This window comes from Rhea americana, unplaced genomic scaffold (assembly GCF_003343005.1).
Source record: "Rhea americana isolate MKP2758 unplaced genomic scaffold, rheAme1 scaffold_23, whole genome shotgun sequence".
NCBI lineage: Eukaryota > Metazoa > Chordata > Aves > Rheiformes > Rheidae > Rhea > Rhea americana.
The window spans coordinates 5,225,930-5,245,907 of NW_028186346.1; the positions used below are offsets into that span (position 1 = coordinate 5,225,930).

Here is a 19,978-nt window from a genome sequence, read left to right on the forward strand (position 1 = left end):
ACAGCCTTGTTGAGAACAGTATTCTTCATGCTTAAATAGGCATATAAGTGCCTGGGAGACTTAACACAATAGGACCTAATTAAAGACAGCCAACGAAACTGGAAGTTTGTTCAAATGAACATGGAGCAACCCCCTGTTCAGCAGCTGAGTGTGTTTGTTTCCCCAAAGGGGATGTGACAGTGCAATGCTCCTAGATTGGATCTGCCCCTTTTCCCAGGTAGAAAAGCAGGTAGAGAGATTATCCAGCATGAACATAGCCATGTTTATCTTTGCAAAACAAAAATACGTCTGAATATGCATCTATTAAGGTAAAAATGTATAGATTAAAAAAAAATCKGTATGTCTTACTGGGGTAAGTATATTCCTAACAACAGCTGCATCTTCTGTGATTTGGTGAGTGCGAAACCTCTCTGACTTAAATTGCTTTTACTAATGAATGCAGAGATTTACCATCTGGTTGTCCATTAATTACCTCACAGCACATCAAATTTTCTTAAAAGTAAACTACTACAAATGGTGAAAAACAATATACACATTAACAATAACGCAAAACAGAGGTCCTGTTATTCTTGGATTCCTTCAGAACTGAATTGTATTTCTGTTCTCCTCCAAGTTAGTGCATTTCTTCAGCTGAATTGCAGTTGCTCACACTGGGATTGGACCTGTCTCCCAGTACTCAGCTGTGGGAAATGATCTGAATTAAAATTGAGCACAGCCCATAAAAAGCCACGCTATAAGAAATTTGGATGCAATGTTAGAGACTGGAAGGGGAGAAGAGGAGGAGCAGTACTCCTATCATTATCCCTAGTGATCTTCTTTTCAAAATGCAACTTAATTAGAATAGATCTATAACAATTAGGATTTTATATTTGTAATTTTTTCCTCCTGTATTCTCCAAAAGATGCATTTGGATTCATTCAGCATGTGGTATCTTTTTCATCAGAAGYGAGGTTTCTTGCAAATGGAGCACCCACCCAAGTGCAGCTGGCTGGGTGGGAGGGAGCATTTTGTGTCTCTAATACCAAAAGTGACACGTTAAGAGAAGGTTCCCTGCCAATATATAACACTTACAAGTCAAACGCAGATGCTGGATAGATTTTTTCTACTACCTCAGGCAAGAGCAGGAAGTTTTTCAGAGGGGGAACAYCCTGCTCAAGGGCACAGCATTTGTTCCTTAACTGAACTGTCCACTGTGTTGTGACGGAGTTTTAACATCTTGCTTTTTCTCAAGCCATTTCCAGCCTTCTCTGGTGTCATTAAAAATGCTGGTAGTTTTCTTTAAAGATCTAATCCTTCTCTTYAGTGCCTGCCCGCTCCGTTGAGAGGAGTACAAGCCAGGCTGGGTGAAGGGTTTACTAACATACATGGGAATTAYATATCCACCAGGAAGATTCCTCACGTGCTCCTGAGCTAAGGAATGCAGGGGCTTCGGATTTTGATAGAAAATGAGTTCCTTTCTGTGCTTTTATGTGATTACACACTTATATTGCATGACTAAAGAGTCTGATATTTCTGTTGCTGACAGGGAAGGCCGTTCTAATGCTCACATTAAAGGAGATTACCAAAGAATCGGGGATGTTATGCTAAAGAACATTCAGAGTATGAAGGTAGGAATGATCCTATAACTATTAAGCTTTGACATGGATTAGTATTAGTGTGTGATTCCTTTTATGCTGTCTTTTGCCCATTGTAATCAAAGTTTATAAAAGTTTCTCTTGATGAAGTTTTAAGGGTTCAGTGAGAGCAAACTAAATCCAAAGTGCCTGTGTGAGCTGTAAAGCTAGCTGTAACATTCTGCAGACTTTGCAGCTGTTCTGAGTGTGCCTGGAATAGTAGTTTTGAAGTCAGATGTTACAACAGCAGCATGGAGCACAGGCACGAGAGCTTGTGGAAACCCTACAAACTTCTACAGTCCAGTATTAAGCTTATCTTTCAGATAGAGGTGTGGACAGATTAAGTGACATGCCAATGGTTATACAGCAAATTGGAAAAACAGAATGTCAGAATCTCATTCTGATCCCCAACTATAACACAAGGAGAGTTTGCCACCAAAAAAGTAGCCTCACCCTTTCCACAGTGCACTTAGCAGGCGCTGCTTTTTCCCCTCAAGACACGTTTCAGATGCACTGGAAGAAATGCAGGGTGAACTTTTCTGCCTCCCTGCCTGTCCTCAAGAAATACACATCTTTTCACAAAGAGTGTTTGGAGTCTCTGTAAACTTCTGGCAGTTTGTGCTTCTGCTCTCGGTACCTTGCAACGTTAAGTTGTTTCTTGTTCCATGTCTGTGGGCCCTTCTGTGGCACTGCCTACAGAAAGGGTACGGTCCTCGCTTCTCTTAGATCTATTTGCATGTTTTCACCTTTGCCTTTCTCTTTCCCGTTAGAGGATTTTGTGCCATTTGCTTTGAGAAGTGCCACTGCTAATAACCACAGAGATGTGGAGGAGAGAAGCAAAACTCAGTTTGACTTAAGGAACTCCACAGCAAATAGAAAAGTTAGTTAAAACTTGATGTGTTTATCATGGGTTCTTTTAAAAGACTTGGCACTCCTAGTTTAATTAACACAGGAAAGAAGTTAAGAGCAAGCCGTTAGTGGGCRACCTCAGCAGTAGCCCAGAGGGTCCCTTCTGACTTTGCTTCTTTGCCTGTTGTCCAAGTTACAGGCTTGCAGAATGAATATGTAGTGTGCAGAAGAAGCAGCTTGGTTGTAGGGAAGTTACATTTCTGGTAAGGAAAAAGTTACAAGTCACAGGAGAGAGGGAGCTGATTGGAAATGTGTCAAACAGCGCATGAGCTTTAGATTAATTCAAACTGTTTCCTGAAGTCCATTCAATATAAACACTCAGTTCCTTTTTGTTGCTTATTAATATTCTACTGGACATTGAGAGACTTTCCTCAACTACTCAGAGAAGCTCTGTGTGTCCTGCAGGAGCAATTCACCTTGCACAAAACACATGTGAAGCCCCTTTGTCAATCATGCCAAAAAGTACTGATGGGTTGTTTTAAATGAGACCCATGAATGCCTTGGTTGCAGGGACCAAAATGAAGTTGCTCTTCCTTGCAGACCTTGGTGACTTGTGGGTGCGTAACTCCCGCAGTGCTGGGAGGACCTTCACAGAGACTGYGCTCAGCAGAAGATGTAGCCCAAGGACAGGGAATGCTGATGCAGCTTTTTCTACTGGACCACTCCTGCATTTTTGTGTTAGGTTGGTTTCCCAGGAGATGCCACTTCTCTTTAATAACAGGGAAACAGAAACTGGAAGTCCACTTGCCTGTATCTCAGCTCTCCAAAAGCRCTGCAGGGAGCTCAGGCATCCAAATCCCTTCATCCTCCTAGAAAATCCTATTTTGTTCCCGGCTCTGCATTTGTATAGTCTAGTCCTCTCTCTGTGGTGCCCACTTGCATGAGTTATTTTAATCTGATCTCCTCGACCTTGGATTTCTTGCCTGATGCTAGACTGTTAGTTTTGTTTACTCACGTACCTTTGTTTTCCAGGCAGTATGGAGGGGGCGTGGGTTTGTGTTTCAGATTAATAATTGTATTTCTTTTTTTTTAAGCAAATATCAGAGCCATCGTGTTGCAGAGTGATTTTGTTTGCAAAATCCCAACTGCTGTGACAGTGTTGGAGTAGGTTTGAGATGAATGCTTATGAGTCCTCTCTTGCAGAGTTTGCTAATAGCTCTACCATGCACTCTTCTTCCTTTGTGCCTTTAAGCAACTGACGGTTCACCTGTGGAAGCACAATGAGGTTTTGATGGAGCTGGAGAATGGGATCAAGAACTCGCGCAAGCTGGAGACCTTTTGCAGGGACTTTGAGCTACAGAAAGTCTGCTACTTGCCCCTCAATACCTTCTTGCTCAGGCCTTTACACAGGCTCATGCACTACAAGCAGATAATGGAGAGGCTCTGCAAACACTACCCGCCAAACCACATAGACTTCAGGGATTCAAGAGGTGAGAGGAAAAATATTAATTCCTGGAGCTGGGAGACGGCATCCAGATCTGTTACATATATATATATATGTATATACACACACACACATATATATGAGCTGCTATATGAGCAAATTTTTTTTCTTTAAGCTTACATTAAAAAGAGGATTAAGCTGCAAAACCAAGCACTCAAAAGTCCAGAAATGGTAAGATTAAGGTTGCACTTGTATACACATTATGCCACAGTCTGGACAAGTACTTGGAAGAAAAATCTGTTGAGGGTTATTAAACACACAGAAATGACATCCAGTTTAGGAAGTCCCTGGACCTGAAAATAGTTGGGAGGTTGAGAGAGAGCATAGGGGATGTATCATGTGTGCTTTTCTCATTCTTAGATTTCCCTAGGTATCCTCTAGGAACACCAGAATATCAGCTCAGGTGAGCCCTTGGTCTGACCCAATATGGCTGTGGTTATTATGTYTTTCAGAAGAGTATTATTTTTCCAGACATACAGCTTGTTCTGTTACCATTTTCATGATTTGTTTTAGGAGCTCAAAGCTGCCAGCATGTCTTTCTCAAACACAAAGAAATTTTCCTCTTGAGGTCTGAGCTCACTGCTTGCTGTTTCTTTCTGATGTCTTGGTTTCCTCCTTTCTTGCTTCTACCCCTCACCCCCATTGTAAGCAATGTACATTTAGCAGTAGCTGTGTTATCTGTACGGTTACCTCCTGCAGTGGATGCTGGAAACCTGAGTTGGATGGCTGCACTCCCTGTGAGCCAGGAGGATTCGCAGTGAGAGCCACAGCAAACCAAGCACAGAATACAGGGGCAGTTTGTCCAATGGCAGCAGGAAACATGATTTGTTTGGATGGTGATGTGGATTGAGAACTGGCTGAAAGGCAGAGCTCAGAGTGTCGTCATCAGTGGCACAGAGTCTGGTTGTAGGCCTGTGGCTAGTGGTGTTCCCCAGGGCTGAGTACTGGGTCCCATCCTGTTCAACTTCTTCATCAGTGACCTGGATGAGGGGACAGAGTGCCTCCTCAGCAAGTTTGCTGATGATACCAAGCTGGGAGGAGTGAGTGAYACACCAGAGGGCTGTGCTGCCCTTCAGAGAGCCCTGTTCAGGCTGGAGAGCTGGGCAGAGAGGAACCTCGTGAGGTTCAACAAGGGAAAGTGCAGAGTCCTGCAACTAGGAAGGAACAACTCTAGGCACCAGTACAAGCTGGGGGCTGACCTTCTGGAGATTAGCTCTGCAGAGGAGGACCTGGGAGTGYTGGTGGATTGATGACCATGAGCCAGCAATGTGCCCTTGTGGCCAGGAAGGCCAATGGTCTCCTGGGGTGCATTAGGAAGAGTATTGCCAGCAGGTGGAGAGAGGTGATCCTGCCCCTCTCCTCAGCCCTGGTGRGGCCTCATCTCGAGTACTGTGTCCATTTCTGGGCTCYCCAGTACAAGAGAGACCTGGAGCTACTGGAGAGAGGTCTGTTTAGCCTGGGGAAGAGAAGACTGAGGGGGGATCTTATCAATGTGTACAAATACCTGAAGGGAGGATGTCARTGGTACAGGGACAAACTGTTTTCAGTTGTCCCATGTGACAGGAGAAGAGGCCATGGGCAGAAATTGAAGCAMAGGAAGTTCYGCCTGACCGTGAGGGGGAATTTCTTCCCTGTGAGAGTGAYGGAGCMCTGGCACAGGTTGCCCAGAGAGGTTGTGGAGTCTCCTTTTCTGGAGATCTTCAAGGTCCGCCTGGATGCCACCCTGTCTAACATGCTCTAAGTGACCCTGCTGAGCGGGGAGGTTGGAGTAGATGATCTCCAGAGGTCCCTTCCAACCTTACCTATTCTATGATTCTATGATTCTATGAAACGCCACAGCAATCTGTGGCGTTGAGGGGCTAGCATGGTAAAAATGTTTGCCTAAATGTAGCTACTGCCTGAATCATCTCCTGGAATATACAGCAAGCAGCTCCTTCATTTCTTTTAACCAAGGCTATAAGATGAGGAGGATGCACCAACTGCCACACTTTGATCCCTGCTCCAGTTAAGAAATGGACACAAATACAGGATGCAGGAACAAGACTCAGAGAGCACAAGAAGGAAAGTGTGAGTCAGGGACAGCATCAGTCTGTGATCACAGTCTCTTGCTGAGATGTTTGARGCTTTTTCTTAAAGGTCTGGGTACAAAGGAATTAAAAAAAAAGGGAGATGGGGATGTAAATCAGACATGGGTAGTGCAGACCACAGGTCTCCATTTAACAGGAGGATGAACTGCATGTTAAGCAGTAAGGAGGAACCGCTGTTACCTGTTCTCTCGTCTTTTTTTTTTTTTTTTTTTTTTTTTTTATGCAAATGGCAGTAACTTCTATTCTAGTACCATGATCAGTCAGTCAGTGTGTTTGGCCCATTCGGAGTTTGCCTCTTCCACCAGATGAAAGTATCAGGGGCCTTAGTTAAAGGGACTCTGCAGACCCTAGAGAGGCCTAGGCTTCCCAGTCCTGGCCAAGTCACAGTAGCAAAGCCCTAGGCACCTGGCGAGATTTGCTGGCCAAAATTTGGCCCTGTGGCCACTGAGGCAATGGCAAGCCAAGGGCGAGGGGTTTTGTGRCCTGCTTATGTGGACTGAGGTTCCCAGGTGCCTCCCTTGCACTGGGATGAGCACTCGTGTGTGTGGTGGCCCAGGGAGCTGGTCCATGCGCTGGAGCTGAGGGCAAGACCCAGCATTATTCGTTTTACAGCCTGAAATGATACAAGAAATGATGCTGCCATTTCCCTGTGTTTTCAAATATGGAACTGACCCAGTGTGTTGCGGGGATGGGAAGGATGCATTTTTTTTCAAGTGTGTAAAAGACCCCTAGATTAATCAGAGGTCTAGGAGATTCAGTCCTTTAGAAGACCCCCTTCGTTGGTGCTGTGAATTGACTCTTGAGTATTCCTACGAAGTTTCTTAAATAAGAGCAAAYTTCTGACTGAAGACTGTCTCTTCATTACAAGGCTCCATCCTTGGTAAGATGATGGCCAGAGTTTGTGTGKTTTTTTGGTCTGAATAACCTTACGCTGCAGAGGGAGCACGTCTGGAGGGCAATGTTCTCGAGCTGTGCGCTGCAGACGAAAGCTGTCTTTCTTTCTGAAYGTTCTTGCAAGTTTTTAACAAGCGTTTTCTGGTTTTGTTTATCTAGCTGCTTTGGCTGAGATTTCTGAAATGGTGGCTCAGCTCCATGGCAATATGATAAAGATGGAGAACTTCCAGAAGCTGCACGAACTCAAGAAAGACCTGATAGGCATAGACAATCTGGTCATCCCAGGAAGGGTAAGTAACAGAAGTGTAATTAAGGTCTGATATAATTTTAAAACATTAGGTGTGGTTTAGGGCTGTTTCTCAGAAGCAGCTGTGAAATTGCCTTTCCTTGTATGAGCTTTTTTCTTTCACTGAAAATTATCAAATGTGAAYGTAGAAACACCATAGAAAGCAGCTGCCTTTAAAGTGAGACGACACAATCATCTTTATCTCTTTACTGATTTTATTTTTRTTAGGTTTATCTTTTGTACAGATTTCGATAGTTGCAAGCAATTTCAACCATCTATTAGACCAGAGGCAGTTAAAGTGTAACACTTCTCACAGCTTTCAGAGCTCAAAGCAGTTGCACATTTCATCACTCTTGCTGCTCTTAATTTTTTATTTATATCCTGAATACTAGAGCATATCAGCTTAAAGGGAAGTAAGACATTTGTGCCAGAGGACCCTCAGCCCTTTCACTATGCCTGGCTTTGAAACACATATCCCTGGGGACAAGCAGTCTCCTTAGTCTACATGTAACTTTGTGCAATAATTTTTGAGACAGTGTTGCCTTAAGTAAATATTTTTAATTGTGTTATAAAAAATACCAGCAGTTTCTTCTGCTTGTTGTTGTCTTTCTTTCTAAAATGAGTCTTATTTCAGAATAAGTGAGCCTCAGTGTAGTATTTACTGCCTTTTCTGCTTTCCTATGTGAGAATTTGAGGGCTGTCTGTCGATGGAGTAAGTGCCTCCCTGCCTTCCTTACCTTTTGTGCATAATACGAAAAAGCAGCGCTTGTGGCAACTGAAATGCCATGGGAAATATGCTGCTCAACTGATCTCGTGCCTTATGCATTTCTGGGAAACAGCTTGGAAAAGGAGATGAGTTTTGTGTTCAGGCAGTGCCTGAACCACCCTGAAGCCTTGTTGTCTGGCCCCGACATCCTCCTGCAGGAAGGCCAGACCATTGCTCAACAGCAGTCACAGACTGGCATCTTCTAATTAATTTAAGGATTTTAACATTTAGAAAAATTTAGTTGGTGTGCCACAGGCAAGGTAGCGTGGAATGCTGTGTGCTAAGTGCTTTGGGGACTTTCTTGTCAAAGGGTCAGACTGTTGCATCTTTAACCAGCTTGAAGGGTCTCCATGACCTCCTAACCAAGGGTGGCGTGCTGCCATAACACGAATAACAAATGTATCTTAATACCAAAGTAGAACTTCATCTGGTGTCCTTTGCTTTTCTTGTTTATTCCTTTTTTTACTCTTATTTCTCATTTTGTTGCAATTCCTCGTTCTCCTGCTTTGCCTCTTTCCAGTCCCTGCAGTAGCTGCCGTTGCCTGTGCTTCCCTTCAGTGCTCTGCAGAGATTTCACTCCCTTGGCTGGTCCCTCARCCTATCTCATAGCTTGCACATCTCTCAAATGAAATTAAACAYCATTATGAGTTGTTTATGCTACCCCATTCCACCTAGAAGCAGAACTGTCTTGCTCTGCTAGGAAGTTAGAGGAAAAGGCAGGCGAGCAGCAGAGGTTGTCCGCCTGCAGGGGCAGAAGGCTTTGGCTACTGCTGCCCAAGATGTTGCTGCTTGCCAGCCCTGCAGCTGCTGTTGTAGCTCAGGAGTTGGACTCCCTGCCTCGGCACAACCGCCAGCGAGCATTACTGTTGCCTGTGGYTGGGTTTGCCCGAAGGTACTCCAACTTCACATTGCATACAAGTGCCCTGGAGGAGACTGGAGCTTGGGAGCAGCCCRGCACAGCTCAGAAGAAAAGTCTCGTGTTAGGCTGTGATTCAGCTGTCTTAAAGACAGCTGTGGGTAACCATCCTCTTCACATTTCCCCAGTCTAGGGCCTCTGCTGCCACCAAGCTGGATCCTACTCATGGTCACTTCTGCTTGTTGATTGCACAGAGCGGTAGCTGCTGTTCCAGGTGCTCATACAGCACTTACCTTGGAGGTGCTCAGCCTGGCAGTGACTGCTGGGTGGTACATTAAAAATGACAATTATGAGTAGGTTTTCTTGGTGGCCGACAACAGCTTCCAGTGGCAGCTCCAGCAACATGAGCTTACTGCGATAGAGATAACCTTCTCGAGCTCCTCTCAGGAACCTAAAGAGTCCTTTTATAGCACAGATAGGGGGACTGGACAGGTCCCTGCAGCAACTGGAGTGCTTCCCTGGCCAGATTAATCTTTGACAGGCAGCTTATTGCTGAGCTGCAGGTGATTCTGATGCTTCATGTGCCTTTTCCATGCGTAATTATGAGTGGAGTGACCTTTGAAAGATACTAATAATTATATGCAGGCTCTTGGCAGGAGCTGCAGGGAGTGASTGAAACTTGAGGTTTTGATGGGTTTCAGATAAGTGGGAGGGTAAATCACTGTATAGTTCACAATAATCCCAGGAAATCCTAGCATTTTGGATGTTTCAGATACGCTACTCTTCCTACAATTCCATCTGTAAACATTTTTAAACAGTTTGATCTGAATTAATGCACTGTATTATATGACAGGGACTGTGGTGGGATAACTCACACTGCCAAACAGATTTCCCTGTTCTGCTGCTGCTGCTGTTGTCATTGATTTGTTTAGCTGATTTTTTACTTCAGTTAAAAGTTAGGTGTGCCATGCACACAGGAGAAGCTGACCAGCTGCTTACAAATAACATATTAGCAAGATTGTCATTAGTACTTGTGTCATTTGTAATATGAAAGTATCTATTCAAAACTTTGGAAAAGGGAGGCATCTGGGGGAATCAATATCAGGTAATTWTGCTCAGCTAAATTTTCCCAAAATAAATAGAAGACTCTCAAGTGGTTGATGCGGTACAATACTTGTAAGTGAAAGACAGTTATAAATGGAAAGATATTTTCCTATAAATAAAGTCTTAACATAAGTATTTAATAAAGAAAATAAAAAGAGTTTTAGTGACTGATTATCAAGTCAGTGCTATGACCAAATAATCATATTTATTTTTTGCCTAATAGAAATCATAATCATTTTTGCAAAGGCTATACATTTGTTTTGCATTTGTTTCCTACAGGAGTTCATTAGACTGGGCAGTCTTAGTAAGTTGTCTGGAAAAGGTTTACAGCAACGGATGTTCTTCCTGGTAAGCAAGAAGATGATTATTCTTTATATGATGGAGTGTAAATATGCAAAAAAATTAATATCTACTTGACAGGCAAACTATTAGGCTTGAATTGTGAATTGTAGTAAATACTTTTAAACAGCCTTACTTAAATTAGTATAACACATTATCTGTGTTACTGGTTGTTAAGAATAACTTCTGTTTCTCTCTCTTTGTGATTGCTTCTTACAAAAATCAAACTATTTTTATATATGATGCTATGAATACTATGATAAAATGATGCCCCTTGGCAACACCATCTCTAATAAAAGTAGAGTCAGGATATAACAGAAAGTGACACCAGGGTTAGTAATCGTGGCCAGAAGAGAAGATAAAGAGTAACTCATGGCRATATCAAAGATAATCTACATAACATTGTCAGGACCCAGAAGCAAGTTTATTCGTGAGCCTCATGGTTTCCCCCCCGTGGCTGCCTCACTCCCAGTCATCTCGCAGCCCCGCTGCTGCTCGGCCCATGGGGTAGGAACTCTGGGACGCTCCACAGAGCACATCGATGTTGTAGTCCAGGGTTTTGGGGTAGAAACTTAAAAAGCCAGGACAGTCTTACAGGAAGATATTTCCTTGTCCTCCAAAAAAGCTTGCAAGTGTGCTGAATTTTAGGGGATGATCAGCATTTAATCTTGCAGATGAGCCCAACATAATAGCCACTATTTCTACCTGGGTAGAATTCTGCTTGGGCTTTAAAAACAATGAGGAGGGAGCTTCATAAATATGGCGAATATTTTCTTGCATACCACAGTTCTTGCTACCAGATGATGCCTCAATATTATGCCTGTATAAAACATTTAAAATATTGAGATGACACTCTCAAGTAGCAGTCTTAATTTTTCTCAGTTGCTCACACTGTCAAGTCTTTTGTCTTTGTCTGCCTTAAGCAGCACAATCTTTTTGGAGATAAAATGTGGACTCTGTTTTTTGTGACTCTGAATACATGTGTAATCATTGGCAAAATTAAATCCCCCTCTAGTGGCAGATCCACAAAACTTCATGAATTACTGCTATTCGGTTGTAGAAGTTTATAGTGAGAGTTTTGTTTCACATCCTAGATTGATTTTCTTGTTGATACAATTGCCTTGTTTGAGAAAAATATCCTTTGACCCAGTTGGCTGAGTTAAAATATGCCAGCTGTGTTATAGCATGCAAGAAAACACAGGTGTTTTTTCAGCATGTTTTTGACGACTGCTGTTATATGCAGGATGTTTTAAAAGTTTGAGATATCCTAGCCGGATCTCCTCAACAATTCTGAGCAAAGTCGCCAACCCCAGAATAGGTCTCTCAACTTCCTTCCAAATATTTGGAATAATAGATAGCCACTTATTTCGTAAGGGCTAATGTGGACACATCTCTCTCGGGGCATACTCACGTAAATCAGAAGAAAATACTGACGAACCAGAGCATCTTCCATTGCTTCGATGTACCGCAGAGTGTGAAGTGTGCTACCTGGCTTTCCTGCAGATGGTTCTTGGGGGCAGAGACCCGCAGATCACAAAGGGGATATTCAAAGGCATCAAAAGATATTTAATAGAAAATTGGGGTAACGTGCCTGGGATTAGCTAGAGGAAGATTGTGAGGAATGATGATGATACTAGGTATTGAAATGTTGTAGAAGCTGATATTCTGGATTATGCTATAYTCAAGGATCCAGTTATCATCACTAYTTGATTGACACAGCAGGACTACTGTATAAATATTCAGCCAGTACTGTCTAGTCTTCCCATATTTAGTACTCTGATTTTTTCCTATTCATACATACTAATATAATTCTGATAACATTCATTCTTTTCAGTTTAATGATATTTTGCTGTATACCAGTAGAGGCCTGACCGCATCAAATCAGTTCAAAGTCCATGGGCATCTGCCGCTCTATGGCATGACGGTAAGTACAACAGTGTTGTGCAAACTTCAGGGATTCATACTTAAATCACCCCATCTTAGTTACTTGATTAAGTTCTGCTGGACTGTACTTAAGTACCAGAAAAGGGTTGTTCCTAATCAGATTCCTGCCCATCAGAGAAGTTGGAGTCATGATCTGCAGTCTGAGCAGAGGCAAGGCACAAATACCTGATGGGCTTGTGCTGGGTTTGGCATCTGTTCTGAGACTGAATTAGAGAATGATTACCACAGTAGCTGAATTTCGCTAAACACCTATGAGGCTTCAAGTTCCAGCTATTATTTCTAGGAATCTACTCAATTATTGTTGTCCATTTGGCATGTCACTGCTTCGACCTATGGAATATACGCTTCCCACAGTCTGACTCATCTGGACTTTTATCTCTCAGATAGAAGAAAGTGAAGAGGAGTGGGGGGTTGCTCACTGTCTAACACTACGAGGTCAACACCAGTCCATCATCGTGGCTGCAAGGTAAATCAATGGAAATGCGTTACGCAGTTAATGTTGAATTGCAAACTATGTTTCTCTAAGCCTTTCATGGTGGGACAGACAGCAGAGCTCATAGCTGACATTTTCTTTTGGTTAACTTCCCAAACTATTTCAGAAACACATTTTTCTGTGAAAGCTGCTTGTAAAAAAAGAGAAAAAAAAGAATGAAACAGAACAGAGTGGCAACTGTACAAATGTTAACCAAAATGAAGTTATTTAAAAACAACTAGCATCTCATGTCCGTTCTTAAGTAATTAAATTAGAAAGTAAGCTTAATTCTTGAGTATTTCTTAGCGGTTGCTTTCATTCCATAAAAGTGGATAAAGCCTGAGTTTTCATTGTTAGTACTCGAGCTGAAATGGACAAGTGGACTGAGGACATTCAGATGGCCATCGACCTGGCAGAGAAAAGCAGCGGCCCCGCACCCGAGTTACTGGCCAGTAGCCCACCCGATAATAGTAAGTGGATGCTGGAAAGTAGATTTTACTCACTGATGTTGGTAGGACTGGTGATTGCTTCTAAGCAGTGTGGTGAAATAAGCTGGCCACAAGTCAAACAAATACATTTGAAGTTGATGTGTATATATGGGTGTGTGTGCGTATATATATTTATATTTTTTTTCCATTTTAATGTTCTTGCTGATGTTAGCAGTGAACAGAGAAGTGACATAAGCATAACATTTTCAGGAAGTATTTTACAAGATCACTTTGGGCAGTGCCTGTCCTTGGAAGACAGTAAAAGCACCAACACAGCGTTGTAGTTGGTCTTTGATTCTAATACTTGCAGAAACACATCAAAAAAATCTACTTTAACATCTGCACAAAATTATTTCTAAAAGTATGTTTTAAAACGAGTTCACAAGATTGTGAACAGAATTGATCTGTTTAATTTTTCCAATTATATATGTTGTTGCATAGAGGAAGAAAGATGCTTTTTCCCTGCATTTCATAGAGTCTCCTGACGAAACTCCTGTAGACCAGGAATCTGAGGACGATCTCAGTGCATCCCGCACCTCACTCGAACGTCAGTCACCACACCGTGGCAACACTACGGTGCACGTCTGCTGGCACAGAAATACCAGCGTTTCAATGATCGACTTTAGTATTGCTGTGGAGGTATCTGCCTCAGAACAACCTGAACTGCAGCTCTGGATTCTCTCTTGAACGACAATTTCCTTTTTGCTCCTCTTTAATAAGTACTGTGTCCCATCAGTTTCCTTCTGGGGAAGTTTCAGGCACACCGATTCAGCTGACTCCTCAAACGATGGCACAAACCATCACTCAGGGCACACGTTTTTGCTCCCTTGGTGCATCTTCTTTAAAATCAGTTTGTGCAGTAATTTTCATGGAAGTAGTTGTCTAAAAAAATACTAAGAGTCTTTAAAACTTCAGGCAGGTCAAACTGTCTCGACGCCTTCCTTTACAGAGGCATTAAGTTATTGCTAGAGCTGAAAGGATATTGTCTTTAGCTGCTGCAGCCTGAGTTGTGGTTATGTGTATTACTAACTTCCTTTCTTTACTTAGCCATCTTTTTCTGGAACCTTGTCTCATTGCTCCATCTCATCTGCTTTTTCTTTATTTGCATTTTTCACATCAAAATAGAAATCCTTTTTTTTTCCTGTGATCACAGCTGAGCCAATTTCATACACATTTATTAATTCTGTGCTTAACAGACATTGACTTTTCAAAGATTAAAATGAAAGACTCCTAGTTTAGTGTATGTTTTAAGATGAGGCAGCAAGTCTGCTTAGATGTGCTTCCTTCCCCCAAGAGAGACTATAGGGCAACCTGARTACTTTATCACAGTCCTCATAAAATGGAAATTTATGCTCAAGGAAGACTTAAAGTTCAGCTGACTTCCACTCATGAGGCAACCCTAAGACAGCAGGTCTCTCRTGCTTTAAATAAGATATACTGACTCTGAACTTAGCATTTTCTAGTACAGAATAATTTTGTTTATCAAAACCAATGGTTAAATGGTTAAAATACCATCTGTCCTTGCAGTGCTAACTAGTACCTCATTCTGATTCCAGGCAGGTGGATTTTCTACTTATTTATACCCTTATATCCTGCAAAGGAGAAATAGTTCAGCATGGAACAAGGTCTCATATTTTTCCCTAAAACATACAGCTTATTAGAAATAGATATAAAAGTAATTTAAATCTATGACCAATGCTAATGAACAACATGTTTAGTTAGATGAATCTTTTTGCCTGAGATCAGCACTCATTGCTTATTATTTTTGTCCCTCCCTGTGGCTCAAATGATTGCAAGTAGAGCAGTGAAGCCCAGGCAACCTGGAGGCATACATTAGCCTGTGAAAACATCTTCAGCCCCACTGCTCTTCCACTTGTGGCAGGTAGCCTTCATGCTCACGTCATTCTGTGGGTGGCTTTCACTTCTGCATTACCGTTTATTTTCTTTGTGTCTCCCCCTCCTTTCTGTCTCTCCTGTGGTAGAAGATCCTCTCTCTGTCAGTGACTGTACTTCCCTACCTGCTGGACTGATCAGTGATCAGCGGCCTGTTTCCATTTCATATGTCTGCTGGTACCGAATGCAAAGCCTGTCCTTTTATGATATCCTCCAGAGTCACGAGGTAACAGAAAACTAAGGAGTAAAACACCTGTGGCTTAGGTCAAGCAATTGGCTGTCCAGATAGCAGAGAATGGGATTATTTAAAGCAAAGGCTTTAATGTACGTCCAAGACTGCTGAGAGTAGGACATTTTCAAGAATATCTGATTTGTAGTAGATAAATCAGGACCACCAGACTTTGAGTATTCAGTGTTACAGATTAAGTGATTAGTTTCTGCATTCTCTAATGATGTTAACAACTATTCTGATATAGCTGGTAGTCCTTACGGTCCAGAAGATATGGGAAGTTGATTTGTAGTTCACTTGAGAAGTTCTCTTCCCATCGTTTTCAAGGCATGATGGTGCTATGCATTATGCTAGGTGGGGCTAATATGTCAGGAGTCCTGTCTTCAGCCAGCCTTTAAATTCTACCTCTTGGTTACAGCTGCATCCTCTAGTTCATAAAATTTCCAAAATCCAGCTAAGACTAAGGTTAATAGCCCTTGCTTGTAAAAATCTTTGAAAAGTTACCATATTAACTCACTGGGTACTGAGAGCTCGGTCTCTATGTGCAATTCAAAAATATATCATAATTTTTCTTTACATCACAAATTCATGTCAAATTTTCTGTTTCCATTATTCTAAGTATTATTTGAAAAGAATAAAGAGAGACGAGGATAATAAGACTCACCAATGTTTAGTAATACATTATTTAAAGCCACTGTAATTAAAGAGAAGAAGTGTAGTATTTGAAGTTTATGGAAGTACCCAGCTGTGAGCAGAAAATGTATTAAAACATTACTTACTTAGTAATAGAAAACTGCAGGAGAAATGCACCCATTCAACCAAAAGGTTTTCACATACRGCAAGGTAAAAGCTGATAATTTTTCTTAAAATAATTAAACTGCAGACAAGCTTTACTAAAGAAGGACAGGTATTTCTGATTCTAAGCATTCTACAAAATTAGTGAAATTAATATTAAATAAGCAGAAATATAAACATCCCTTTATATGTGGCTTGGCTACTTTCCACCTTCTTATATTACTTTACAATGCATATTTCACTGTTTTATTTGGCTATTTTTGATTTATTTCAGAATCAGCTGTCTGGAAATCTCCTAAGAAAGTTCAAAAACAGCAATGGGTGGCAGAAGCTTTGGGTGGTATTCACCAACTTCTGTATGTTCTTCTATAAATCGCATCAGGTAACAGACTGCACAAATTTGGGTGGCTGAATGGGTATTTTCTATTTTCAAAGTGGCAGTAGAGAAGCTGACCATGGCTGCTATAGGCAAGATAAAGAGTACTCTTGTCGCACGTATCCAAAATTTACCACTATTGGAGCATAGAATAGAGTCTGGTTCTCAGTCTCCTTCTCCATGGAAAAAGCAATATTTATTCCCTGAAACTTTAAATAGGCACAGTGCATATTCCTAAAAGCATGACAGTTATCACTGCTGGAAGGGTTGAGTCAAATGAGAACAGTGACCGAGGAGTATTTAATCTGGAAAAACCTCACACTGAGGAGGTGGGTTTTTTCTCTCCAGAGTCTGACGGACTTTTGCATCTTTGTGTTTAAGAAGGGTGTAAGGCCAAAGCAGTCCCAGTTGCCACATTGGGCTTTCCTGACTATAGGAATACTTATTGCTAGACCTTTTGCACTGAAAAGGAAAATGAGTGAGTTGTAGGATAGTCTACACAAACAGACAAAAGAAGTSATTTCTGTATATATGCTGTATTAGCCAAGAGACTTGAGCAACGCACGCTGCAAGGTTATGAGCACGCGTTTCTGAAGGAGTCCGTGTTTGCAAGCCCAGGGTGGAYGTGCATGGTGTTCGGCAGATGCCAAGTAATGGCGCTTAAAGTTTGTCACTTTGAAAGTAGTGAAAATATAGGATTTCAGACGCCYTTCTTACCAGGAAATACTGGTAGGCTGCAGCAGATCTTATGAGAAGGGTCCCTGCAGATTGGCAAACTGAAACTGCTAGATAATTAAGAACACTGAGGATCCCATTGCCACTATAAAATAAAGTACRTATTTTTTTCCGTGCAAACTTGGAAACACAAAGACCGGCTTTAAATGAGTGTATATTTAGCTTCCATTTTCCTTAATTGCTGTCTGTACTTGAGGGCATTTGATATCACAGCATTTTTTTTTTCATTTATTTTCAGGACAATCATCCTTTAGCCAGCCTTCCTTTATTGGGATATTCACTTACCATTCCTTCTGAATCTGAAAACATTCACAAAGATTATGTGTTCAAGCTACATTTCAAATCCCACGTGTACTATTTCAGGGCTGAAAGTGAATACACATTTGAAAGGTAAGTCAGTTTTCCTTGAGATGATTTTTTTTTTTTAATTCCTGGATTTTTTCAGGCAAGGTTGGTAGATGCACAGTTTAGTAAATTGTATCAATACAGGCAAGTAGTTTGGCACAACTAGAGAAAGGAATCCTTTAAAATTTTTTAAAGAAATTTTAAACCTTGTAATTCTAGAAGCAAATGAGTGTTCTGATAACCTACAGCCATATTAGCTGTAATACAGTCACTGCAAAGCTTGAGTTGCATGCAGGAATTTTCCATTCAAAATTGATCAAGCTGGCTGTACAGGGGACTTTACACAACACTTGCTGGAATCTGATACATAATCAGATCAGTGTTTTCAGTAGCTATATGGAGTAAGTTTCTTCCCTCTAGTACAACTGGATGTAAAATGCACATCTGAAGTAACATCCTCCTTCTTCTGCAGCAGCTGTTGTTCTGACCACATCCTCCTGTCGCTGGAGCATTTTTACATAACCCACTGAATTCCAGATACGTTGCGAACCAAGATCTTGGCACTACTTCTCTTTGTCCTAGACTGTAGTTGGAGATTGTGCATACCAGAAATTAATTTAGCTTTTTTATATAAAGCATTAACATGACAAAAACTTTAATGTCCTCTGATATTAAAGAAAGCTTTTATAAAAAGTTTTAGTCTTGGCAATCTAAGACTACAAATAAGGAAAAATGCAGAGGAGAGGTAATTAAATAAATAAGTAGAATCGAAAGAATTCAAAAGTCCTTCAGTTCTGTAAAAACAAATAGTAATCACAACTAAATCATATTTTGGGTGTTAGAATTAAGAGCGGTTGTCAACTGCTCGTCATTTGGATTACCAAGAGAGTTGATACTTGCAGAACAAGTAAAACCACTACTGAGTTCATGAAATTTGGGTCCCCAGTTTTTCTTCTCTAAACCTCCTCTTTATATATGTAGTAAGTGGTCAGCTGGAGCTATAGCCTCTTGACTTCAGATGGACTTGGGAGTGAAATGGTAAGGAAGATCATCTTGCAGGCACCGAAAATAGAATTTTTATATACTTCTAACAGCATTGCCAATGACTATGCACAGAGAATCTTTCAAGAAAGCTTTCCCTCGCAATTTATCCTAATTTTATTTTTGTCTCTTCTCCTATCTTCTCACAGATGGATGGAAGTGATCCGAAGTGCCACCAGCTCTGCCTCACGCACTCRTGCTTTGAGTCATAAGGAGTCTCACGCCTATTGACAGCTAAACAAATTACCRCGGTGATTGTCCAGCAGCTGCCGATTTTCTAGAGGACATTTTAAACTCTTTTCTCCTTCCGAGTTTAGTAAAACTTAACGTTTGTTTAAAAAAAAAACAACAACAACAACAACAAAGTATGGTTTTGCAGAAACCCTCATTACTCCCTCAGCAAAACTGTTTAAGTTTTCCATATGGTCAAAATAGCTTACTATCATCCCAGTGGCTGCGGTTAGTTTCATGTCTTGTATTTTGTCATTCTGTGCTGTTTTTAGCTTGTGCCAGTATTAAAATATTGTCCTTATTAGAGTGCCAAATGCCAAAAGACGTTTTGTTGCCTCAAAGATTGCACCTAAAAACTCAACAAACTCACAGTCTGAAAACTTCTTTTTCCTGTGAGGCAAACACTATTTCTTCTCTTTTCATAAAAATATATTATTTTTTTTTACCATGTTAATCTGTAGACTGCTGGATTTTTAAATGTAGATGGACTTTCACAGTATAGAATATAATTATATATACAATAAGCAGTCTAACAGGAATGAGATAACTTTCAGAGTTCATTTTTTCCAGTCTTTCTACATTTAATCACTGAGGAATTATTACTAATTTTCTATCTTAAACAAAGAAACAGTTTACAGCTCAATCTCATTTTCCTTTGGGGTTACAAATACATGTGGTATAATAAACTATAGGATTCTTATCTAACAGTTTTCTTGGTGCAAGTTGACCAAATTGTTCATCTGTTGGCTTTGAAAAGTGAATACTACTTGCAAGATGAAACCTTTTTTWAAAAAAAAAAGATCCAGTGCAATATTATTCGGGCTGTTAATGTACTGTGAATGGTTATGTACAAGGAGAAATTAAAGGCTGTGGTGACATTCTGCTGTTTGTTTTACAAACTTGAAAGAAACCCTGTATGCTACAAGAACTGCAGCGATTTGTGAATAATTTGTAGTGCTTTGGTAACTAATGCAGACTCAAGCACTATAAACCGTTGGTACTACTCAACCCCCAAGTTTTCATCATGCCTACACATCCTCACGTGACCTGCATTTGGTTGTTGGAATTTCAGTTTCTTTCTGTGCTGGTACTGCTCGGTATTCAGTGACAGATGTTATCAGTCGCCATCAG

The 19,978-nt window shown here is 41.1% G+C and overlaps 1 protein-coding gene across 6 annotated transcripts in view; it reads left to right on the top strand.

The window, feature by feature from the left end:
• Nucleotides 1–19,725, top strand: part of FARP1 (FERM, ARH/RhoGEF and pleckstrin domain protein 1) — a 174,851-nt gene extending 155,126 nt beyond the window's left edge. For 4 of the 6 annotated variants that reach the window (XM_085305972.1, XM_085305973.1, XM_085305974.1 and 1 more), the window contains exons 16-26: nucleotides 1,526–1,607; nucleotides 3,715–3,952; nucleotides 7,107–7,237; nucleotides 10,239–10,307; nucleotides 12,133–12,222; nucleotides 12,626–12,708; nucleotides 13,072–13,184; nucleotides 13,678–13,841; nucleotides 16,394–16,501; nucleotides 17,469–17,620; nucleotides 18,766–19,725. In XM_085305972.1, the coding sequence (XP_085162098.1) occupies nucleotides 1,526–1,607; nucleotides 3,715–3,952; nucleotides 7,107–7,237; nucleotides 10,239–10,307; nucleotides 12,133–12,222; nucleotides 12,626–12,708; nucleotides 13,072–13,184; nucleotides 13,678–13,841; nucleotides 16,394–16,501; nucleotides 17,469–17,620; nucleotides 18,766–18,847 (1,312 nt within the window). In that variant the 3' untranslated portion in view covers nucleotides 18,848–19,725. Of the gene's footprint in view, nucleotides 1–1,525; nucleotides 1,608–3,714; nucleotides 3,953–7,106; nucleotides 7,238–10,238; nucleotides 10,308–12,132; nucleotides 12,223–12,625; nucleotides 12,709–13,071; nucleotides 13,185–13,677; nucleotides 13,842–15,184; nucleotides 15,322–16,393; nucleotides 16,502–17,468; nucleotides 17,621–18,765 lie in introns of all 6 variants that reach the window. The other 2 variants (XM_085305976.1, XM_085305977.1) reach the window with 2 other exon arrangements.
• The last annotated feature ends 253 nt before the right edge of the window (nucleotides 19,726–19,978 follow it).